The 26,596-nt window shown below is 35.1% G+C and overlaps 1 protein-coding gene across 16 annotated transcripts in view; it reads right to left on the minus strand.

Annotated features, from left to right (window-relative positions):
* Window positions 1–26,596, minus strand: part of PALS2 (protein associated with LIN7 2, MAGUK p55 family member) — a 138,600-nt gene that overhangs the window by 27,245 nt on the left and 84,759 nt on the right. For 12 of the 16 annotated variants that reach the window (XM_067042469.1, XM_067042464.1, XM_067042467.1 and 9 more), the window contains 4 exons: window positions 23,443–23,561; window positions 7,683–7,835; window positions 3,871–4,023; window positions 2,391–2,618 (listed from right to left, as the gene is read on the minus strand). In XM_067042469.1, the coding sequence (XP_066898570.1) occupies window positions 2,391–2,618; window positions 3,871–4,023; window positions 7,683–7,835; window positions 23,443–23,559 (651 nt within the window). In that variant the 5' untranslated portion in view covers window positions 23,560–23,561. Of the gene's footprint in view, window positions 1–2,390; window positions 2,619–3,870; window positions 4,024–7,682; window positions 7,836–23,442; window positions 23,565–26,596 lie in introns of all 16 variants that reach the window. The other 4 variants (XM_059075048.2, XM_067042471.1, XM_067042474.1 and 1 more) reach the window with 2 other exon arrangements.

Here is a 26,596-nt window from a genome sequence, read left to right on the forward strand (position 1 = left end):
CCTGGGTCATAATGCCTCAAAGAGAGAATTCCCATCAATTTGGCCTTAACTAAAGAAATGGAATTTTAAACAGCCTTTGGAAACCCAACGTACATGTAAGTTGGAGAACTTCAGAATTAGCTGCAACTTCTAACCCATCCTGATCTTTAAATTAAAAATATAGATTCTTAGGTCTCATGAAAGATTTTGGATTTTTAGTAAGCACCTTAAATGTTACTGATAAAGATGATCCATTGACTATGCTTTGAAAAACAGCACCCTGGTATGGAGACCTCCTGGCTTCCATCTGCTCTCACGGCAATAAGAGAAAGAGTTAAGACAGGCCCAACAGGACTACATGGTGGAGCTTCCAGTGAGTGAAAGAGGGGCAGAGTTGGAAAGGCTGAAAGCCCTTGATTCCCATTAGTGTCTCTTAGTAAGAGGACCACAGTGTGCCCAGGACAGTCGTATTCCAGCATAATTAGTAATCATTCCCCCCTCACTTTAAAAATGTCCCAGTTTGCCTGTGTTTTCTCTCTCCTGTTGGAAGGCTTCATGTTATCTAGAGTCTTCTTTTTTATGGTAAGATGGGTCTGAGACTGCCTCAGGCTTGGATGGAAGGCCTCTCCTTCCCCATTTCAATGCCCTGTCCCAGTTCTGAAGGCTAAATAAAAAGCAGAGTTTGAGAAGGCACAGGATGGACAAAAATGTATGCCTAAGATAGGGCTAAATACCCTTGCATTTCACATCATTCAGACTATTCACCAGGTGCAGAATCGACAAAGGAATTTGGGCCAAAGCCCTAGCTACTACTATCACAAAAATTACTTTTTCCCATAAAAGTCCATCATAGGTATGGTGAGTTGGTAGGAATACTGAAGTGTGAACCACAGGGGAAAAAAGAAATCTTTCTAACTATCACAACTAACATATAATTTAAAAATAAATACATAAATCTTAAGTTCTACTTTTCCAATCTACTCAGGTGTCAACTGAGGAAAAAAGGTAGTCTGAGAGGTACTAGTTATTTAAAATGTCTAATTTCTAACACTAGTTCTTTCATGATTCTTTTCCTTGAAGACAAGTCTCTACCCTTCATTTGAACCAAACTTCACTATAAGCCTCTGTATTTTCAGAAGTCCAATTTACATACTAACTTTCATGACTGACTATTCTTATCCTCCAAAGAATATAAGGCAGGTATTCAACACACATTATTTCAAAGAATTGTATGGAAATATAAACACTAGTCTTTTATATTATCAATATTAAAATAAAATATACAGGCAGTATCTTATGTAAAAGACCTATAATTTTACTCACACATGAAACAATAAATTTATGGAATAAACCTGAATAATTAAAGGCATCTAAAACATTGATAGATATTTCCTATGTCTTCAGTATCTAGATTCAACAACCCTCTCTCTCCTCAGTTCCAACATGCTTACCATAATTGTCAACTGTTCCTTTGCCATTACTTTATTACTTTTTCCTTCTTTACCATTTCTTTACAATCACAACACCACCACCTCATTGCCACCATCACAACAATAGCAGTAGCTACTTGCTGAGCACTCAGGATGTGCCAGGTGCTGCTGTGAGAGCTTAATGTGAATTAACTCACTTGATCCTTACAACAATCTTTTAAGAAAAGAAATATCCCAACTATATAGATGAGAAAACAAAGCACAGAGAGAATAATCTAGTAAGCGGTGGCACAGGTATCTGAACCAAAGCAGTCATCACAGCCTTCCATTAGAGTTGCCTTTCACAAATTACCCCACACCTTCAAAAATCTGCTTCCTGACTATACGATCTCATCTCTCTCCTTTTTGAAATTCACTCAGCATAATGAGGTTAGATGATCACTGTCATTAAAACACTCCTCTGCTTAATAATCTATTTTACCTAAAAATTAGTTACAAAATGTAGATCAAATGCATACAAATCAGGTGTCCAAGATTCTTTTCATTTTGGACCCATCCTCTCTCTCTGGCCTTATTCTCTATTTAGCCCATCACAGGAACACTAAGCTAGAGGTGATCAGGACTACATGCTTATTTTCTCACACAGCCTGGAACATAACAGGTGCCAAAAACATTTGCTAGATTAATGACTAAAAGGCTTTATGGTTTTTTCTCATACCTAGCTGTAGGTTACTGAAATGCTAGGGTTCATGGTGTTCACAAAGAGATTTCTTTCTTAATTCCTTTTGAATAGTAAGATGATATTGTTTAAAAATCCAAAAATTCACCCATGACGAAATAAGGCACTTTAGAACAATTAAACCAGATAGTTTTTTCTCTTCTCTTCTCTTCAGCAAAAAAGTAGCAACTGGTGGCTCTACCCAACAGTGTGATTAAAGAAATAAAAGCATTCTTAATATTAGCAAGAACTTTATTACTAACCTGTTGAGGAATAATGGTATCTCTATAGCTTGGTAAAATTTTCAGGGTGACACTTCCACTAATATTTTTCAGTAATTCTTGTAATTCCTTTGGATTGTTTCCAACCTCATGACCATTGACTTCTTTGATGATATCTCCCACATGAAGCAGACCCTGTCGATCTATCATCCCTCCATGAAGGATTCGGGCAATTACCAGATCATTATTTTCAACCCTAAATGTTACACCCTAAAGGAAATAAGGAATGGAATTATTGATTTTAGGTTTTTAGGAAGAAATCTTAAATAGTCATGAACATGTATGTATAAGAAAATAATTCCAGGGGCTTCCCTGGTGGCGCAGTGGTTGAGAATCCGCCTGCCGATGCAGGGGACACAGGTTCGTGCCCCGGTCTGGGAAGATCCCACATGCCGTGGAGCGGCTGGGCCCGTGAGCCATGGCCGCTGAGCCTGCGCGTCCGGAGCCTGTGCTCCGCAACGGGAGAGGCCGCAACAGTGAGAGGCCAGCGTACAGGAAAAAAAAAAAAAAAAAGAAAATAATTCCAAAAGTAGGTAAGTGAATCATCCCTACTTTTCCCATGTTCTCTCCTGACTCAATACTCTAATCTCATTAAACCATGTGCAACTGTGACAACATATACCAGGGGTCCGTGGCCTGTTAGGAACCGGGCCGCTCAGCAGGAGGTGAGTGGCGGGTGAGGGAGCAAAGTTTCATCTGCCGCTCTCCATCGCTCCCATTACCGCCTGAACCATCTCCCCCAGCCCCATGGAAACACTGTCTTCCACAAAACCAGTCCCTGGTGCCAAAAAGGTTGGGGACCGCTGACATATACCATCCCTTAAAAAAGGACTTCCATGGTAAGGGTAACTTTGAAAATGAAACATATCTTAGGTTGTATTCCACAGGATAAAAGGAAGCTTGAAGGAGCAAGAAAACATACTTGTGCATTCTGATGGCCTTGTTCCCGGCTTTTCTCATTTTTCCACTTCACAGTTCTTATAGTCAGAGCCCAGAAATAATCACGTCAGCAGGAAATTGTAAACTTCATTACTTATACAGTGCTACCAATGTTTTCAATTTTTGTTAATTAATTTTTATTGGAGTATAGTATAGTCACTTCAATTTTTCATAACAACCTTCTGTGTTTTGATACTATAATTAGCATGCAACTTTTTATTTCTTCAAAGGGTATAGGAAAAAAAGTTATCTTTTGAAATTTTTGCTTCTCATCAGCAAACTTCTTCTGACCTCTATCTCAGTTTAACTTTTAATTTTGGTTTAATTTTGCATGCTAAATCAAGTTGAGAGAGCATCAGCTGTGTATTTTATACACAGGCCGAAAAAGACTGATAAAACAAACATGAATAAAGTTTTCATAATGATACAAATTATGAAAGAGAAAAAAAATGAGATAGAGTAGTGACTCAGCCACAAGTATATCAGATTTCAGATTTAAGAGGGCACTGACTTATCAACTCACCAGTGGTTCCCCAGCTCTTTTGTGAATACCAAGAATACGAATGGCATCTACTGGTAATAACTGATTATTGATAGAAGAATTATTCATTTCTGGGCTTGATGGAGGTGACTCATAACACTTTGATGCCACAATATCATGGGCCTCCAAGAGTGACTAGAAGGATTCAAAACAGCGTGTGGTTATTAATTACAGGTGGAATAAGTTATCAAAAATAACTTAGTTCATTATCCCAGTAGAGTACTAAAAATTTCCAAGGCACAATTATTAAATTCCCAAATATGAGTTAAATCAAGTATATACAGAATCTTTTTATGACATATAAGCATGTATCATTTTACTTATTATCAAACAATATTGTATTCCTTGTTTTAAAAGATCTGAAGAGACTGATAAGAGTCATGACTTTTTTCCTAGATGTCCAAGTGTGATGCAACAGAGGCAATGAATTTCATTGTCACCACTGTCATCACCATCACTCAATATTTATCAATTCCTATTTGTTAGTTATCATACAAATTCAAATGGCAAGGACGGTAAGTTTTATCCTAAGCCTGTTGTTAGCAACACCACATATTTTTCACATGTATAAAATGTCTGTTAAAAAGATATCCAGTGAATAAAAATTAGCATCTTATATCAGTGATAGGAAATTTCATATTACTAATAAAGGTATAACATTTACATTTTGGGGGGGAAAAAAAAGCCAGTAATGGTCCTGAATATAATACACTTTTACCTCCTACATTTACTGTATATGTGCTATCTTCATGGATGACTTTGATCTAGCTTTCTAGGAATTTCTTATAATTTGGGGGGTTATATTTATTTTTCATTTATACTGTAATTGTGTATATTCAACTTAAACCTAAATTTAAAAAATTTTTTGAATGGTGGGAGTGCAAATTCAAACAAAAAAAAAGATCAAAATAAAAGGGGGAAAACGTCAACAGGTTCAGAACAGAAGCAATCAGTATACAGGTTTAATTGGTAATTTTTGGTCATTTCATGAAAATAGTATATGAGACTGAAGAAAAATATTCAAAAATCCATATGTAAGTATTATTCCTATAAATGCTGGAAGTTACTCAAATCACTAATCTGGGCTGCTTAGTTTTTACCGTATATACTCTTCTTAGGCAATATTATCTACTCCTGTGACTTGAACCACTGCTTATACACTGAGAACTCCCTTGGTCCAGAACTCTCATGAGCTTCAGATTCATATACTAAAAATCTGCCCACAACTGGCCAAAGTCATGATAATTTGACAAATCAAAACAAAACAAAACAAAACTAAGGATTGTAGAGGACAGAAGCATACTGAATTAATGAAAACTCCGTTAAGTCCACAATGCTAGTTAAAAAACAGGACAGAAAAAACCTCCTTTGTTACCATTTGAGATTGCTATTTTCAACAATTCTTTACTTTGAAAGTTGGTAAAGGAAAGAATATAGCATTTCCCTAACTTTTCAGTAGGAAATGCATTACAGGTTAACAAACAGCTCAGTTGATGAGGAAAAGCTCTACTTTATATAAGAACACCAGCTAACAAATGTAGAATGAGAGAATCTGAAAAATGTCATTTTGCAACCTCTAATGAAAATATTGATTCAGGCAAGGATTATTAATGTATGTTTGTCAGTAGGTAAATGGTTGAAAGGAAACAGCATTTGTATAATGCTAGAATAATAACATACTAGATTACTTCCTAGTGGAAAGGCTTTCAAGGGTAGGATCAGGTTGTCATTGCTCTTAATCAAGGACTAATCTCAGCATCAAGAGTATGGACCAACCAGGTATTATACGTTGTCTGATGTAGATTATTTTATGTTGTATCACCTTACTTAAGATGCATTCTAGTTCCAAATAATTAATTTGAATCATCTTTTAGGTAAAACTTCTGTTTATAAGAAATAGAAGGGATAACTAAACAACACAGCAGGAAAGCAACCAGATAAATCCAGGGAGTGGATTCTGTAGGACAATGGCCTGGTCTCTTCCATGGATCAACATCATAATTAAGGGAGAAAGGGATGGTCCACCCAGATGCCACACATGGACCTAGGTTGAAAACTCATATGCACAAAGCAGCTATAAAGAATATTTTGGGGGAAATGGAGATGTGTGAATATAGAATGTGTACTACATGAGACAGAGGTCCACTGAAATGAAAAAGTGGAAATCAACAACTGAAAAAAAGGGTAAGTTACAAAACAGCTTGTGCAAAATGATTGCAATCAGTAAAGGAAAAAAATATGTATGTACATTTATGCCTAGAAAAAGTATGGAGGAATATGCACTATGGTAGTACAGTAGTGGATTGGGTAGTAAAAATGCAATGTCTTAATTTTTACTTGTTGCCATTTCATAATTTTACATATTTATTAAACTTTATATAAATTTATGCATTAAATTTTATATACTTATATAAAAAATATAGCGTGCTTGAAAAGCTCTACCAGATGCTTCTAAGGTATTGCAAACTTAATATGGCCAGTTACCTTAACATTAACATGTCCAAAACAGTTCTCCTAGAGTGGATGCCATCAATTGTCTGTCAGAAATCCTGTCCTTATCAACTTCCCACATTTCTCTTCTGCAGCTGTCACGTGTAACCACTCACTAAGCACTATTGATTTTGCTGCTTAGAACTTGAAAATCCTCACATTTCCCACTATCTGTACTGCCGTCACAACTTCTTGCCTTGGTACAAAACCATCTGGCTCCACAATCTGACCTCTCCCTGTTTAATAACCACCACCATCCACCCACCCCCGCAATCCCAAGCCAAAGTTTCCCAATGTCCTCAGGATAAAGTCCAAATAACTTAGTATGCCTTATAAGGCCTCAACTAACTGGCCTCTTCACAAAGGTGTCTTTGACATGTGTTTGTATTTTTTGTACCTAAGATACAGATTTACGTAGGAACAATCTCACTATAAATGTACATAATTTTTGCAGTAACATTGTTAAAGAGTCACAGAAAGTCTCTGAGAAAAAGCAAAGGGGTTGTTGCCATTTTATTTTTAATGCTAAGATTTGCAATGGCAAGCAGGTGACACTTTATCCCAGGACCATTTATTCAACAGTCCATTCTTTCTCCACTAAAATGTAGTATCTCGGTCATAAATCAAGTTGCCATTTGTCTGTGGCAAATGTATTTCTGGGGTTTCTACTTTTCTAATACTGCCCCAATACCACACTATCTTAATTACAGGTTTATAAGAAGTCTCCTCAACCTCCTTTTCTTCTGAAACTGATTCTTTGGTAAACTGATTAACTCTTCACCTACATAGACAAATGCTTAAATTGCATTTATTTTTATTTTATTTTTTTACCTATGGAAAGTATGCTATGTCATAGTTTCTATCATCATACAGCTCTCTTTTGTTCCAAGGTCATCAACTGCACCCCAATCTTAGAAGCAATACTGAAAATGTATACAGCTGGTCACAAGGAGGGCTGGGAACGTGGTAGTGAGGAAGAAAAATGCACTATCACAGGGAGAAAAACATCCCCAGCATGTGGTGTGATGGTGAAGCAGGGCTGTTGTTGTTGTGTTTTTTAATTACACAAAGAAAAATCCATTCTGATGTATTTCTGTGACAGACCCTATACATCTGTATAGTATGTGTGTCTGTTTATGTAGTCCCAGCAGAATGGGATATTAAAATATCTAAGTTGGAATTTGCAAAATATGGCCCTAAATAATCTTTAAAAAAATATCATCTTAAACTGAAACTTAACTACTAAAGGAGAATATTTTGGGAATATAGGGGGCTTGGAAAGAAGAGCAATAGGGAAAGTTTACCTGGAAGTGAGGCTCTTTGAGTATACCAACCAGTTCTGCCACATTTTCATCCACATTTATTAGAGGAGTGATATCTTCAAGAATTTCGTTGACTAATTCCAAGTTATTATCACTGACAGCTTCTAGTTTTGAATCTTCTAGCCTCTCGTGAGCCTGAAAAGACAACAGTATATTAAAATAATAATGCACACTGTTTTGCTCCAGACCACGGTTTTCTTCTTGATTTGTTTCCTTTTTATAAAGAAAGTTGTAAAAGATATTACTTGAAGGTTTGATTCATTGCAACCAAATCTTTCAATGAGAGGTAATATATAGATTTCAGAGTAAATGTTATGCAATATAATAAATCTTGGCCTCTATTCCTGCCCTAAAAGTAATGGAAAACTCATTTTTATAACTAAACCATGAAAAAACTGAATAGGCCAATGATAATTTAAAAAATGTATTATATTTCCTACCTGAAAGAATTTCCTAATGACTTTCTAGTCCAGACTCAAACTCTAAATGATACCGTTTATGCTTTATTAAATGATTAAGCATAATAAAAATAAAAAATAGGAACGTAATCATTATATGGATTGTCATTAAAAATAATGAAAATCATTTTGAGAGCCCCAAATGATAATGCTAAAGCTACCATTTTCCAATTTTGAAAATTCAGCAGAAAAAGGCAATTCAGGAAAGGCAACTCTTGAACTGAGCCTTGAAGGACCATATGATCTCATTAGGGGAATGATCCCCTTATGTCTCCATATCTTAAGCTGATCTGTTCTTTTTAATCTCACAACCTTTTCCACAGAAAATGAACCATGAATCATACTGTCACAGGAAATACGTAGTCTTAATTATCCTTAATAGTGGGAGTAAAGCAGAGTTTTAAATTCAAACTTAGAATGAACACTAAGCAGTCTCTATCTTTTAAGTGTTGTTTTTCTGATAAATGGTTGCTGTCTGATTTTGAAGACAGGTAGAACATAACTATAAAGATTTAGTTTATAAATGAAAACATGCAAGATGACAAATCTCACACTTAACATTTTAGGATTCAATTCTGTAAGTGACGAAAAATCCAAATTTCAAGCGGCAACAGTGTCAAACTTTAACTTAACCCTATGATACTTAAGATGTTATTTCTACCATATTGAGTGGATCCTTCAGAGTTCTAACACATCTTCTAATTTTTAAAATTTTAAATTATATTTTATTTAAACAAAAATATCATTTCACATGTATCAATGTAAAACTGTTAATGAGCTATCTAACAATCTTGGTTTTTGTATGTCATCTTTTAAATGATACAATTTCTAATTTTAAAAATGCATTTTTACATTTAAATATATTTTTCCAGGTAATTCACAAGATTGAAATAAGTTTAAGTAGAAGAGAGGGGCTATACATTAGCAACATTTTAAAGAAACACCTCTGAAGAAGAAATTTTAAGTCATATGAAATAAATTGATACAGAAGAAATTATAACTGTTCTAAAACAAAGAAAAATGTCAAAAGACCAAATGTAATTTAAACAGAGGAATGAGTTTCTATTAGATTTAGATAAGAAAAAAAATAAGAAGACTAGAGAATGCCACAAAGAGTGAGAACAGGTAAATCTATTATTTTCTTAAAGTATAATACAAGCCTAATAAAGACAGGATGATGAAGACATTCAACATATATATCACGGAATGATTATCACCATTGGGAAAAAAAGTAATGTACACAATTACTTAACTCTTACAAAACAAGCTAGAAATGCTAATTGTTTTAATACAAATATTCATTGTTAATAAATCTAATGTAGCATCGTTAACCTTGCAAATACTTTTAATACTCTTATGGTAGCATAAGAAATCTTTTAAAAAAGGAAGAAAAGAACTTTAACATTCATTGAGGGCTTTTGTTTTGTGCCAGGAACTATATTCTCAGCGCAGTATGAGATTGTGTGTGTGTACTCAGCAAAGGTAGGTATGTTATTATCATCTTCACCTTAAAGACACAGACACTGATGATGCAAAATGAGATATGGTGATTGCTTGAGTTCACACTACTATTAAGTGGCTAAATCAGGTAGTCCAACATCAAGGCTTGAGCTCTTACATACTAAAGCTTATTCGACTTTATCACTATACAGCCAGCTACTCTATCATCATCTTGCAGTTAATTATTTAATCTAAAACATTATGTATTACTCTCACTCATTTAAATGTGTGATACATGCTCTAATTGACTGCTAGTTGAGTTGTTTCTTCTTAGCATGGCTCTTCCAGTCTAGATGTGTTAAGTTATACTCTTATGGTTCAAGAATACCACCCACTCTTTCAACCTTCACCTGTTTGCTCAAAGAGCTATAAAGATCACCTCTTTCTCCAGAGAACAGATAATGACTGGCTTAAAATTTTCAGGTACTAAGCCAATATAGTTTTGACAATATCCTATGTTACTTTAGATATTGGTAGACTTTGATGAAATTCAAGTCCTTGGGAAAACAGAAACGATCATTGACTTGAAAACTCTAATACACTTCCCTCTCCTTTCTATGTTCACTTACCTTATTGCTCCCAAATTCGGAGAGGACAGGAGGGAATGTGGAAAGACTGATGGCAAGAGAGAAAGAGGAAGTCAAGTGGAGGGCAGAATTATGCTATAAAAACAAATATACCTGAAGGTTTTTGCACATCAAAAACCTGGTACAGACTGGTTTTATGGTAGGAAAAAAAATCTCACCACACAATACATAAATTCTCAGAGGAAGAAAAAGTTTTTAAGTGAAACTGCAGCTATAATTATATTAATACAGAAAATTAATTTCTGAGATATAGTTGGGTTCAATCAAGATCAATTTTAGTTTTTCCAAGAAAGCTAATACAGGTCCATATTTGTTAATATGTAACTTTAAGTTCTAGGACAATGTGAAAGAAGTTGAGACCTTTATTCACTTTAAAGTCAGAATTTATTTAAGTAGCTTTCAAGAGGCAAGTACCAACTTGAATTTAACTAACCAACCAACCAAACAAAAAAGACAAAGGAAATATTGAAAACGGACCAGAGAAACAGATATGAATCATATGCTATTTGAATAAATGGGTCTTGCTTCCTTTAAGAAAAAGCATTATTAGAAAGCTAGCACAACTCAATAAAAATATATGTCACCTGCCACAAGTGCTTGGAAGAACATGCCATGACTGGCTTTGTAGACTTGGAGTTGATACAAATATAGCCTAAGCCCTCTTGTATGTCCAGTTCTGAGAATCCTACTCACCACTGCACTTTAGAAAAATGAACTGCAGAGAAGAAAAGTTCTTTCAAAACTTCTGGGTATTTTACCCAAGCACAGTCCATCTATGCTTGCAAACAAACAAGCAAAAAATTTTAACAAAAGTTATGCACTATAAGTGACAAATATCTGGTAATGATAATGGTACTGTGATTATGTGTAGTAACCTTATCTTTCTCCCTTAAAAACAAAAATATCATAAATTTTGTTTCTGTCTTCTTAGAACATGGCTAAGTATATTGTAGTTGCTCATTAAGTATTTCTTGAAAAAGCTAAATAAATAGGAGATAAGATTGACTGTGGTCAAGAGACATCCTCTTCTTTTATTCTAGAGACTTCTGAACAAAAAAGGTAAAGAGAAGTTCATAAGTAACCAAAAAATAAGAATTTGAACAGAAAGTAGAAATGAGACAGAGAGAAGGGAGAATTCAGTTTTTATTTTGCTTCTGCATACATGATGTCAAAAAGGATGAGATCTGTTCTGTTGAAAAAAATGGATGAAATAAGTGTAACTAAATTAGAAGTGAATTCTCTAATGAGTAAAGAACTTGTCATCTAGTTAACCAAAAAAAGTTCAAATTCTTAGATTAGATAAACTATATCTCAAGGCACTCGGGGAGCTGAGCCACTCTTAGAGATACCTGTAGAATTAGGAGACCCACACAGATGTCAAAAAACTAAAAACAGGAATCTTATACTTTTTAAAAGGAGAAAGGGCTTTTTAAAAAGCTTGGCTTTAAATAGTATTCAGAGAAAATATAAAAGAATCTTTTTTTTTTTTTTTTGCACGGGCCTCTCACTGCTGTGGTCTCTCCCGTTGCGGAGCACAGGCTCCGGACGCACAGGCTCAGCGGCCATGGCTCACGGGCCCAGCCGCTCCGCGGCACGTGGGATCCTCCCGGACCGGGGCACGAACCCGCGTCCCCTGCATCGGCAGGCGGACTCTCAACCAGTGCGCCACCAGGGAAGCCCAAGAATCTTTTTATAATCATTGGGTGGGAAAGACATAACTATGATGCCAAATCTGGAAGCTATAATTTAAACAAACAAAAACAGGCCCAATAAAATAAATTGCATTGAACATTTAATATTGAACATTTAAAATTTCTTCTTGTCAAAAATCAGCAAAGTCAAAATACAAATGACAAACTAGGGTCAAAATACTTACGAATCATACGGCAGACCAAAGGTTAATTTCCATACACACACACACACACACACACACACACACACACGGGAGGGGGAGGATCTCTATAAACCAGTAAGAAAAAGATCAGCAACACATTAAGAAAAAGGGCAAAGAATATGAAAAATTCACAAAAAAGGAAATTCAAATACTTCTTAAACATATGAAAAGATATACAACCTCCTTCATAAGAGAAGTGCAAACTAAAACTACACTGAAATACTTTTTTAAAAAATGAGATTGGCAAGGATAAAATTCTGGTAACATACCATGTTGGTGAGAATATGACAGAAGACAGGCATTCTCACATATTCTTTTCTGGTGGGAACACACTAGTGAGCAGTTTGACTATATCTACCAAAATTACAATGATTCTTTTTTTATCCCAGAGATATACATACATATGCAAAATAACATGTAGCAAGACTGCATATTATAGCATGACTTGTAAGTGAAAAAGTCACCTAAGTATCTATCAGAAGTTTGACTAAAATTTTTTGTTATATTCATGCAATGGAATATTAGGCCACTTTTACAGAGAATGAAGGTTCTCTGCAGGTACTGATATGGAATCATATGCAAAAAAAATCAAAATTTAGAACAGAAAGTATAAACCCACAGCTACTATTATATTTAGTAGTGAATAATATATTTAACACATGCTTTTCCCCTAAGATTGTGAACAAGATAAGGATGTCTGCTCTCATCATTCTATTGAACATTTGTACTGAATCTTCTAGCCAGGACAATTACTCAAGAAAAGACCAAATAAGAATATAAAAAAGAATGTATATGTACAACTGAGTCTCTTTGCTGTACAGCAGAAATTCACACAAAATTGTAAATCAACTATAATTCAATTAAAATAAATAAAAAAGAACCAATGAAGAAAGTTTCAAAGAAAAAAAAAAGAAATAAATAAAAGGTATTCAGATAGGAAAGAAGTATAGAAAAAAGAAAACTTACCAACCTAGAATTATATCTATAGTCAAATTATCCTTCAAAAGTGAAAGAGAAATAAAGACTTTTTGTCAGACAAACAAAAATTGAGGGAATTTGTTGCTAGTAGACCTGCCTTGAAAACAATGTTAGAAGAGGTTCTTCAGAGAGAGCAATATAGGTTCAAAACTCAGATCTCCACAAAGAAAAGAGCATTAGAGAAAAAAATATATGAAAGTAATAAAATCTTTTAAAAAATTCTTAATTAATCTAGTAGATTAACTCTTCAAAAATAACAGCAACAGTGTATTTGATGATTACAGCTTATGGATAAATGAAATGACTGACAGCCATGCTATAACAGAGAGACTGGAAATATTCTGTTATGAGGTAGTTACTTCATGTAACTACTGTATTATTATACTACAGTGAAGTAATATAGTGTTATTTGAAAGTGGACTTAGATTAGCTGTAAATGTGCACTGCAAAATCAAGGGGAAACCACTAAAATCTTTTAAAAAAATAAATATAACTGATATAAGTTAAAAGAGGAGAAAAAAATGAAGTCATATAAAATGCTCAATTAAAACAGAGATGGCAGAAAATGAATAGAAGGCCAAACAATAAGAAAATAAGACTCAATTACATGTTGTCTACAAAAAACCCACTTTAAATATAAAGACACAGGTAGATTAAAAGTAAAGATAATGAGGAAGACATACCATGCTAACATTGATCAAAAGAAAGCTGGAGTAGCTATATTAATTTCAGACAGAGCAGTCTTCAGAGCAAGGAAAATTATCAGGAACAAAGAGAAACATTACATAATAAAAAAGATATAACAATCTATAATGTAAATGCTCCTAACAACAGAGCATCTAAATAAGTGAAGAAAAATTTCATAGAACTTCAAAGAGAGACAGATTAATCCACTATTGTAGTTGGAGGCCTCAACACTCCTCTATCAGCAACTGACAGATCCAGCAGGCAGAAAAATCAGTAAGGACAGAGTTAAACTGAAGAGCACCATCAATCAACTTCATCCAACAACAGTAGAGTGCACATTCTTCTTAAGCTCACATGTAACATTCACCAAGATTAACCACAGTATGGGGCCATAAAACACACCTTAACAAGTTTATAAGAATAAAGATTATAAAAAGTATAATAAAACTCCCAGCTACATTTTGTTGGAGACAAATCAAACACACTTCTAAATAAGACATGAGTCAAAGAAGAAGTCTCAAGAGAAATTATGAAAAAATCTGAACTAAATGAAAATACAACTTATGAAATTTTGTGGGATGCAGTGAATGCAGTATTTAAAGGGAAATTTATAGCACTGAATGCGTATTTAGAAAAGAAGAAAGATCTAAAATCAATAATCTAAACTTTCAGCTTAGGAAACTCAAGACAGAAGATCCAATTAAATCCAAATTAAATAAAATAATAAAATTCAGAGCAAAAATTAATGAAACTGAAAACATGCAGTCAAAGAACCAAAAGCAGGTTCTTTGAAAAGACGAATAAAATTGATAAACTTCTTACCAGCTTAACTAAGAAAAAAGGGATAAGACATGAATTTACTAATATGAGAAATGAAAGAGGCCATTACTACTGATGTCTTGGATAATAAAGGAATGGTATGAACAATTCCATGTACATAAATTTGATAATCTAGATGAAATGGACCAATTCCTTGAAAAACACAATCCACCAAAACTCATTAAAGGAGACACAGATAATCTGAGTAGCCCTATATCTGTTAAAGACATTACATCAATAATTAATAACCTTCCAAAACAGAAAGCACCAGGTCCAGATGGGTTCACTGGTAAGTTCTACCAAACATTTAAAGAAGAAATTATACCATTTCTTTACAGTCTCTACTAGAAGGCAAAGGAAACACTTCCTAACTCAATCTATAAAGGTCAGCATTACTCTAATACCAAAACCAGAAAAAAGACATTACATGTTATACACGCATCAAATCCATCAAATGTACAACACAAAGAGTGAACCCTAATGTAAACTATGGAGTTTAGCTAATAAGGCTTTAGATTTATAGAAAAACTCAGCAGAAAATACAGAGAATTCCCATATATCTGCTCCCTTACCCCTGGTTTCCCTTATTCATATCTTGTATTAATGTGATAAATGTTATAATTAATGAACTAATATTGATACACCCATATTAACTAAAGCCTTTAGTTCACATTTCCACGGATTTTGACTTTTATGTTGTACAGTTCCAATGGTTTTGACAGATGCATAATGTCACTCATACACATTTTTTTTTTTTTTTTTTTTTTTTTTTTTTGCGGCATGTGGGCCTCTCACTGTTGTGGCCTCTCCCATTGCGGAGCACAGGCTTGGGACACACAGGCTCAGTGGCCATGGCTCACGGGCCCAGCCACTCTGCGGCATGTGGGATCTTCCCGGACTGGGGCATGAACCCGTGTCCCCTGCATCGGCAGGCGGACTCTCAACCACTGTGCCACCACGAAAGCCCACTCATACACCTTTAAAGTATCATACAGAATAGTTTCACTGCCCCAAAAATGTCCTGTGATCCACCTAGTCATCCCTCCCTTATACTCTCCCGAACTGTCAACTACTGACTTTTTTGATACTGTCTCTATAGCTTTTGCTTTTTCCAGAATGTCATAAAGTTGGAATCATACAGTGTGCAGCCTTTTCAGACAGGCTTCTTCCACTTAGCAATAAGCATTTAAGGTTACTCCATCTCTTTTCATGGCTTTATAGCTTATTTCTTTTTATTGCTGAATGATATTCCATTTTATGAATGTACCACACTTTGTTTATCCATGCACCTATTGAAGGACATCTTGGTTGCATACAAGTTTTGGCAATTATGAATAAAGCTACTATAAACATTCATGTGTTTGTTTCTGTGTGGACACAAATTATCAATTCACTTGGGTAAATGTCAAGGAGCACAATCACTGGATTGTATGGTAACACTATGTTTAGCTTTGTAAGAAACTGCCAGACTGTCTTCCAAAGTAGTTGTACCATTTTGCACTGCTACCACCAATAAATGAGCAGCTTCCCTTTTAGGATATATGTTCTGCAAATATTTTCTTCCAGTCTGTAGCTCACCTTTTCATTTTCTTAATGGTGTCTTTTGCAGAGGAAATCTAATTAATCAAAATTTTCATTATGCCTTATGCTCTTTATGTCTTATCTAAGAAGTCTTTCTCTAATCCAAAGTCACAAGTTTTTCCCTTATGCGTCTTTTTAGAATTTTTTTAGTCTTAGCTCTTACATTTAGATCTATGATATATTTTTAGCTAATTTTTGCATATAGAGTGGGGAAAAAGATAATGTTCATTTTTTTGCATATGAATATTCAATTGTTTCAGGAACATATATTGAAAAGACCATCATTTCTTCATTGAATTATCACAGTGCTATTAACAAAAATGAGTTGACCATGTAAGTGGTAGTAGTCTCTTTCTGCACTCTATTCTGTGCCATTGATCTGTATGCTGATATTGCATTGTCTTCATTACTGTAGGACAATAGTAATCCTTGATATCAGGTTGTGGAAGAGATCAAATTTTGTTCTTTTTCAAAACTGTTTGTCTGGTCTAGGTCCTTCATCATCTTGTCAGTCTGAAATTTTGGCTGGGATTATACTGAATCTTTAGCGTGGTTTCCAGAGAATTAACATTTTAAGATTATTGAGCCTTCCAATTCCTTTATTTATGTAAGTATGTATGTATGTATGCCTTTAATTTCAGCAATGTTTTGTAGTTTTCAGTGTCAGGTCTTGCACATATTTTTAAAAATTTATTTCTTTTTCATTAAATTACAATTTCCAATTGTTCATTGCTAGTATATAAAACTACAATGGATTTACATAGATTAATCTTTTATCTTCTGTCCTTGCTAAACTCACTAATTAGTTCTAGAGGGTTTTTTTTTTTCTTCCTTAGGATTTTTGGCATAGATGATAATGTCATCCTTGAATAAAGACAGTTAATTTTTTCCTCTTCAATCCATACGCCTTTTATTTTTTTTCCCTCACCTTTTTGCTCTAGCAAAGACTCCCAGTACAAAGTCGAAAAGAAGTGATAACAGTTGAACAGTAGTGATCTTAGAAAGCATTCTATCTTCCACCATGAATTACGAGGTTAACTGTAGGGTTTTTATAGATGCCCTTCATTAGGCTGAGGCAATTTTCTTCTATTCTTAGTTTGCTGAGTTTTTATCAGGAATGGATATTCAATTTTGTAAAATGCTTTTCCCACAACTATGAACATCATCAAACAATTTTGCTTATCATGTCATTAAAATGGTGACAAACATTTATTGGTTTTCAAATGTTAAGAAGCTTGTATTTTTAAAACAAAACTCACTTGGTAATGAGGTATTATCCATTTTGTATGTTGCTAGATTTGATTTGCTAATATTTTCTTAAGAACTTGAAGTCTATGTTCATGAGGGATACTATTCTGTAGTTCTCTTTAACTGAACTGTTTTTAGCTGGTTTTGTTATCAGGGTAACACCAAGACTAGTAAAACAAAATTGGAAATGTTCCCTTCTCTTTCTTTTTTCTAGAAGAAATCATGTAAAATTGGTATTATTTCTTCCTTAAATGTTTAATAGAATTTTCTTTTGAAGCCATCTAGGCTGGAGCTTCAAGGTTTTTTTTTTTATTAATTAATTAATTTCTTTCTTTCTTTCTTTTTGGCTGTGTTGGGTCTTCGTTCCTGCGCAAGGGCTTTCTCTAGCTGTGGTGAGCAGGGGCCACTCTTCATCGCAGTGTGTGGACCTCACAGTCACGGCCTCTCTTGTTGCAGAGCACAAGCTCCAGACATGCAGGCTCAGTAGTTGTGGCTCACGGGCCTAGTTGCTCCGTGGCATGTGGGATCTTCCCAGACCAGGGCTCGAACCCATGGCCCCTGCAGTGGCAGGAAGATTTTCAACCACTGCGCCACCAGGGAAGCCCATGGAGCTTCAAGTTGTAAACTGCAAATATTCAATTATAAAAAACAGATACAGTGCTAGTCAGGTTATCTACTCTTACCTAGGTTTCAGTCATTTGCATCTGTCAAGATAGTTATCATATTTATTGCCATAAAGTTGTTCACATTATTTCTTATTATTCTTGCAATGTCTGTTGGATTTGTAGCAATGTCCTCTCTTTCATTTCTGATACTGATAATTTGTGTCTAGCTAGAGGTTTACCAATTGCATTAATATACTAAGAGTTATATTGATTTTTTTCTATTTGTCTTTTTTATATCACTCATCTTTATTATTTACTACTTTCTGCTTGAGTTTAATTTGTTCTTTTTCTATTTGCTCAAGGTGTACACATGATCATTGATTTAAATATTGTTCTTTTCTAATATAGGCATTTCCCTCTAAGCGCTGCTTTGCTGCACCCCACAAGTTCTGACATGTATTTTCATTTCATTCAATTCAAAATATTTTTTATGTTTCTTTGTGATTTCTCCTTTGACCCATGGCTATTTCAAACTATGCTGTTTAATTTCCATATATTTGGGGATTTGGGGAATAACTCTTATTAATTTTTAGTTTGATTTGCTGTAATCTGTACTAGTTTCCTAGGTCTGTTATAACAAACTGAGTGTGAACTCTGCCCAATGTCCCTCATGTTATGAGGACTTTCCACTCAGGCTGGTGGGAATGCCAACTAAACTATTCCCCATCCCTTGTGAGCCCTGGAAATTGGCCTACTGAGCTTTCCAGTGGGTCTTTCCTTGGACTCTAGAGCTGTGCTTCACTTATACACAATCAGCACTCAGCCAGATATTTGAGGGCACCCCTAAGCAAATCTCCTTAGCTTCCTCCTCCCTGATACTCTGCTACACAAATTCCAGTCACCTCCACCTCCCCAAATGCCAAGCTCTACTAAGACTGCTGGGCTGTTTGTGCTTCCTCTTTCTGCACTGCAGCATGGAAACTACCCTCAGATAGTATCATAATGCTCACCTCATTTCTTTCCTTTCTCTCAGGCATCACAATCCTGTGCTGCCTGTTGTCCCATGTCTGAAGATGGTCACCCCCCTCCACCTTTGTGCTAATTTTTCTAGTTTCTGGAGTGAGGGTAATTCAAGTCTATTTTCTCTCCCTTACAGCTTGGGTGGAATTTATTCATTCTTATAATTTTACTTTTGGTGGCTACCCTAGAGATCTCAATATGCATCCCTGACTCTTTTTTTAAAATTTATTTTATTTTTGGCTGTGTTGGGTCTTTGTTGCTGCATGTGGGCTTTCTCCCATTACGGCGAGCAGGGGCTACTCTTCGTTGCAGTGCGCAGGCTTCCCATTGTGGCGGCTTCTCTTGTTGCAGAGCATGGGCTCTAGGTGTGTGGGCTTCAGTAGTTGTGGCACACAGGCTTAGTAGTTGTGGTACATGGGCTTAGTTGCTCTGTGGCATGTGGGATCTTCCAGGACCAGGGCTCAAACCCGTGTCCCCTGCATTGGCAGGTGGATTCTTAACCACTGCGCCACCTGGGAAGCCCTGCATCCCTGACTTTTTATACAACCTTAAGAAATTACTTTTACCACTTCCTGAATAATGAGAGCATCTTACAATTGTCTGAATCATTAAGTCCTTCCTTTTGGGCTATCATCTGCACATATTTCATTTATATACATGCCATAAATGCCACAAGACATTACTATTATTTCATCTTAAAAATCAGTATTATTTTATATTTATTCACTAACGTTCCCTTTATTTTGTCATTCTTTCTGCCTGAAGAACTTCCTTTTGCATTTATTGTTGAGTAAATTTTTCTGAGATTTTGTTTGTCTGAAAAGAAAATCCTTATTTTGCTTTCATTTCTGAAGGTTGCTTTTGCTGAAAAGGGAATTTGAGGTTGGCAGTGTTTTTCCTGGAGCACTTTAAGGATCTCAATCCACTCTGTTATGACTTCCATAGTTCCTGTTTTATTGCTAACCATTAGTCTTAGTGTTTCTCCTTAATGTGTCTTTCTTCTCCAGTTGCTTTACAAATTTTCACTTTATCTTTGATTTTCAGGAGTTTGTGATATTCTCAGGAATGTTTTGCTTTGTATTTTCCCTGCCAGGGGGTTCACTTGCCTTCTTGAATCTATCAGTTGATGTTGTTGTTCATTAGGTTTGGAAATTCTTGGCCATTGTGTCTTGAACTATTTCTTCTGTCCCATTCCTCCTGTCCCTCTTTCTGGGATATTAATTACATGTGTATTTGATCTTTTTGAGAATGCCTCACATACTGTCTTTTCCAGACATACTTTTCTATGAATTTCAGTTTAGATGTTTTCTGTTGACCTGTATTCAAATTCATGAATCTTCTTTTCTGCTGTGTTTAGTCTTCTATTGGCTTGGCCACAAAGTTCATTCGGTTAAGAAATATGTTGCTCAATAAAATTCCTGGTGAAGATGAAAAATGTGTCTTTTATTTTTACTTAAAACTGAATGGGGGCTTCCCTGGTGGCGCAGTGGTTGAGAGTCCGCCTGCCGATGCAGGGGGCACGGGTTCGTGCCCCAGTCCGGGAAGATCCCACATGCCGCAGAGCGGCTGGGCCCGTGAGCCATGGCTGCTGAGCCTGCGCATCTGGAGCCTGTGCTCCACAATGGGAGAGGCCACAACAGTGAGAGGCCTGCATACCGCAAAACAAACAAACAAACAAACAAACAAAAAAAACCGAATGAACTTTTTGGCCAACCCAATATTAAACCCATCAAATGAGCTCTTAACCAGATACTGTATTTTTGAGTCCCTGAGTAACCATTTGATTGCTTTTTATTCTTATTTTCTAGTAATATTGTAAATGTCTTCATTTTTTCCCACTTTTTTCTTCTATTAAAAATATGCGGGCTTCCCTAGTGGCGCAGTGGTTGAGAGTCCGCCTGCCGATGCAGGGGGGGTTTGTGCCCCAGTCCGGGAAGATCCCACATACCGCGGAGCGGCTGGGCCCGTGAGCCATGGCCGCTGAACCTGCGTGTCTGGAGCCTGTGCTCTGCAATGGGAGAGGCCACAACAGTGAGAGGCCCGCACACCGGAAAAAAAAAAAAAAAGCTCTTTAGGGGCTTCCCTGGTGGTCCAGTGGCTAAGACTCCAAGTTCCCAATGCAGGAGGCCAGGGTCAGGGAACTAGATTCCACAAGCCACAACTAAGAGTTCACATGCCACAACTAAAGATCCCACATGCAGCAACTAAGACCCAGTGCAGCCAAATAAATAAATAAATAAATAAATAAATAAAATGTTTTTTCAAGCCTCCAAAAACAAGGTATCACTTAAAAAAATATATGTTATTTAAAAATCTTTGTTTATAAACTTTAATAAAAGGGTCATCTATGGGACTGCTTCTGTTGTTTTTCTCATGATTATTAGTCACATGCTCCTGCCTTTCCACTGGTCTAGCAATGTTTGGCTCGCTGTTTCCTCAGCAATTTATCCATTTTTCTCCCTACTTGTGCTGGGAGTGTTGGCCTGTTGTGACTTATTATCTCTTTCCTGGAAGAAGGTCCTCCCTTCCTCCTGGGATTTCTGTGTCTTCAATGTAAGGAATACCCAACTACAATTGCCTTTATTTTTTGAGAAGCTGCTTGAATGTTGGATACTACTGGGTGATTCTCTTCCTAATTTCAATTTTATCATCAAAAGATTACAGTAGCACTTCAGCTGCTCAAAAGTTATACAGCCATTTCACTTGTTAAGAACAGTGAACAAGATAATCTTCTGAGAGGCCTATCAGTGACACAAAAGCCAATAATTTTTTATGCACAGAAATTCTTAAGAATACACACACACAGAGAGACACACAAACACAGCTTGTGCTGTGGTAGAAAGAGCACAGAATTTGAAGAAATAAGATTTGGCCTAAATATTTTTGTCATTTACTAGCTAAGTGACCCTAGGTAAATAATTTTTCTATTTTTAAACTTAGTTTTCAATTCATAAAGTTGTTGCAAAGATGAAATGGTATATTTAAAAAACCCTTATAAACAATAAGCACATTGTAAGATGCCTTACATAATATTATCTAGTTTTGAAATCTACATCTAAAAGCTGTAAATTAAATAAACATGGGGATGGGGTGTAATAGATACACTGGCAATAAAAACTGACAACCAACAGTAAGTATGATATCAAGGGAGAAGTAAACACTACTTTTAAAGTAGCAATAAGAGCTCAGGGCGAGCAATTTAATTAATAGGCTTAAACAGCCCTTACTTATTTCAACAGACCCTGAAACTATTACTTTATCTCAACACAGTATAGTGACTGATATTTGTGACAAGAAGCTAGTATCTGAAGGAAAATCATATCCTATATATTATTATTAAAGGAATATCTAATAAATTTTTGAAAGACTACAGTCAAAAATGACTGAAATAAAAATTCTAGTTGGGTGACCTGCAAGTGGGTAAGTTTCTACTTAGAAACCAAAGCTTTTATGTCATATGACCTTAGAATGATTACACTGATGAATAAAATGAAGAATCTGTATCATTAACTCACTCCTACTAATAGAACACTTTGTAAAAAGTATGATTTTTCAGAGCTCTTAGAAGAAGACAAGTAAGAGACTATGGCTAAAAAATGATCACAGGACAGGGTGAAATCAACATTTTAGGAATGACAAGATGGTTACATGAAGAAAAGGTCAGAGACATAAATGATAAGGTCCTACTGTATAGCAAAGGGAACTATATTCAGTATCTTGTAAGAGAAATAAAAGGGAAGAAAAGAAAAAGTCAGAGAGGGTATATGGCACAGGTTCTTGAAAGCAAGAATCATCTGAAGAATGGAAGAGCACGATTGTGAAATAGTTAATACACTAAGCTTTAGTGACATTTACAAAAATTATTACAGGGAAATAGTATAATTGAAACTGGGCCAAAAATGGTTGTAAAAATATATTTATGGATAAGTTAAAAAGATTACTAGAGAGTTGATTATGGAAACAGACTCAAAATGTCAGGGTTACCATGAAAAAACAAGATTTCAAAAAGTACTATATATAGGAAGTCAAGAACTGAAATGAAAAAAACAGGTACATGGTCCAATGTAAAAGAAGAAAGTCAGTACCTTGTTGTTGAAAATGGAGACAGGACCGGAATCTTTTCCACAGACCTCCGTTATAATACAACTGTTCAGTTATTATTTCCCTAAAACTTTAAAGTCAGCACAGAAAAGGCAAAAGTGGTCTAACTTCTGTGTACAGTAAGATCTCATTAGCTGTTAACTGTTATTATTTGCTAACAAAGCCTAAGGTATATTAACCAGGTTCTAAAACAGTAATCTGAAAAGACCTCTGTAAAAACAATTAAAAAAATAATTTAGTTATCTTATGAATAAACCAATATACCTTAGCAAGTGATTTTACAATAGGATTCTCCATTATCCCCTTGAGGAAAATTAGGTCTATTTCTTCTGCTCCTGTAGATGAGGGCAGCTCCGTTAGGTTATCCAACACTTGCTGCATTGCTGCTGAGATAAAAGCAATAGTAAAAAAAAAAAACAAAAAAAACAAAACACAAACCTTAAATTCCAAGCTATTATGAAATACAACTATAAAATAATTCAACTAAAAAGACATTATCAATTAACACTCTTTTGAAAAGTCACATTTAAAGAACTGAATTGCTGAACAGTAGAAATTTCAAATGGACTTCCCATGAATTAGCAGCAGGATAGGTTTTTACATGCAATTTGGGGTTTACCAGACTATATAATGCATACTTAGAACCTTATACTTGTTTTTTATTTTTCAAATTTAAAAACATTACTCAAGAAGAAATATAAAATTGCAATAGAGCAATAAAAAAAAGATTAATCAAGAAACTTCCAACAAGCCCAGAACCAGATGACTTCTACCAGTGAATTCAAGAACTAAAACCATTACTTCACAAAGTCTTCGAAAAAAAGCAGAAGAGGAAGGAACGTTTCCCAACTATTCTGTGAGATCCTGATACTAACTCCAGACAAAGACATCACAAGAAGATTACAGCCAATATCGTTTACAAGTACAGAGGCAAAAATCTTTAATAAAACACTAGCAAACTGAATCCAGCAACAAATGAAAAGGATTGTACACAATGACCAAGTACAATTTATCCCAGGAGTACAAGGGTGGTTTATCAACACATGATAATCAATCAATGTAATACACTGTATTAATAAAACAAAACCACATGGTATCTCAATAGGCACAGAGAAAGCATTTGACAAAATCCAAAACCCTTTCATGATAAAAAGAAAACATTCAACTAGGAATAGAAGGAAATTTCCATTTCCTCAAGGGCATCTATGAAAAACCCATAGCTAACATCATACTTAATGGTGAAAGACTGGATGCTTTCCCATAGATCAGGAACAAGGCAAAGGATGTCTACTGTTGCCATTTCTACTCAACACTGTACTGGAGGGTCTAGCCATGGCAGTTAGGCAACAAAAAGAAATAAAAGGCATCCAGATGAAAAACGAATATCTCTTTTTGCAGATGACATGATCTCATATATAGAAAATCCTAAAGAATATATACAAAAAATTTATTAGAACTAAATAAATGAGTTCAGTAGGGTTGCAAGACAGAAGATCAAAATACAAAAATCAATTGTATTTCTATACACTAGCAAGGAACAATCTGAAAATGAAAATAAGAAAACCATTCCTTTCACAATAGCATTAAAACAATAAAAATCATTAGAAATAAATGTAACAAAAGAACTGTAAGATTTTTACAGTGAAACTATAAAACATCAATGAAAGAATTAAGACTTAAATAAATAAAAAGATACCCATATTCATGGATTCTATAGAAGACTTACTATTGTTAAGATGGCAATATTTCTCAAATTGATCTACAGGTTTAATGCAATGCCTATTAAAATCTCATCTCCCCTCGCCCTTTCTGGTAGAAACTGTTATATAAGCTGATACAAAAATTCATGTGGGAAATGCAATGAACCCAGTATAGCCAAACAATCTTCAAAAAGAACAAAGCTGGAAGACTCACATTTACTTCAAAACTGACTAAAAAGCAACAGTAATCAAGACTGTGTGGTACTAGCAAAAAGACATATAACTGAGAGTCCATAAATAAATCCACTTTATGGTCATCAGATTTTCAACAAGAGTGGCAAGACAATTCAAAGGAAGAAGAATAGTCTTTTCAAAAAATGAATTTGGGACAACTGGATATGCATATGAAAAGGGTACAGCTAGACCCCTACTTCATTCAGTATCATAGCCTTAATTTTATTCAGATTAGTTTTATTAATTTTATTTTCCCTTGATGCTTCTTTAGAATAAGTCTACTAATAATGCAGTTTGTTTTTAATATTTTTATTTTTTATTAAAACATTGTCAAAAGTCAGACTGTATTACTAAGTGGCTTATAATGAAAAACAGCAGTTCTCTGTTCCATGCTATCAGCATCTTTCCCAACTTATCCTATTCTACAGAAGCAACTACCTTGAATTTGTTGTTCCTTTTAATCACAGCTGTATTTCTGGGTAATGTGCTAATATTGCTACTTTTTGGTTTACCCATTTTATACATTATTTATTTTTGTTAGAATAGTACTAATGTGATGCTTTTACTTCCCCTTATCTCCACACTGGCAATTTTTATTTATTTTTATTTATTTATTTGTTTTGGCTACCCCATGCAGGATATGGGATCTTAGCTCCCTGACCAGGGATTGAACCTGCACCCCCGGCACTGGAAGTGCAGAGTCTTAACCAATGGACCGCCAGGGAAGCCCCCAGACTGGCAATTTTTAAAATAAAATCAACAGTTAGTGCTTTTCATATAGGACTCCTATAAGTTTTTTCCCCAATGTTCCAACAAACTTCTTCCATTTCTATCAGTTTTTTGAAATGCTCAAATATCAGAACTATTCCCCAACTTTGAACCCTGAACTCTCTCCCAAGTATTTTTCTCTCGCACTTTAACTGAAACAGGTTCATCTTCAGATCTCCTTCTCAGTATGTATAAATGAGTGACAATTTTGTAAGTAAAGAGGTAAACAGGAGAAAAAAGTGCATTTACAACAAGCAGAAGGAAAACTGATATTGAGGTAAGATGAAGAAAGAAGACACTAGGAAATAAAGAAGATAAGCAAAGTTTACTTCATAATTTTGCTTGAAGTCCAAAGTGTACTCTGGGCAGGGAACAACAGAATCAACAATCTGTAGAAGTATTCTTACCCTGTGGCTATAAACGTAGTTAACTCTACTTTTCATGAGTACTTTTTTCTTTCCTTTGACATCCTACGTATGTCTTTATTTTTATTGAGGAAAATTCCAAACATACACAAAAGGAGACAATAACACACCCAACAATTATCAGCTCTAACAATTAGCAACTCATGGCCAATTTTGTTTCATACCCCCATATACTTTCTAACCTACATAACTTTGAGGCAAATCCCAGATGTTGTATTTCAGTGTTTATGTCTATAAGATCAGGACTCTTTTTAAACAATGTAACAATACTGTTAGCACACCTAACAAAAT

Source organism: Kogia breviceps, chromosome 9 (genome assembly GCF_026419965.1).
Source record: "Kogia breviceps isolate mKogBre1 chromosome 9, mKogBre1 haplotype 1, whole genome shotgun sequence".
Classification (NCBI taxonomy): domain Eukaryota; kingdom Metazoa; phylum Chordata; class Mammalia; order Artiodactyla; family Physeteridae; genus Kogia; species Kogia breviceps.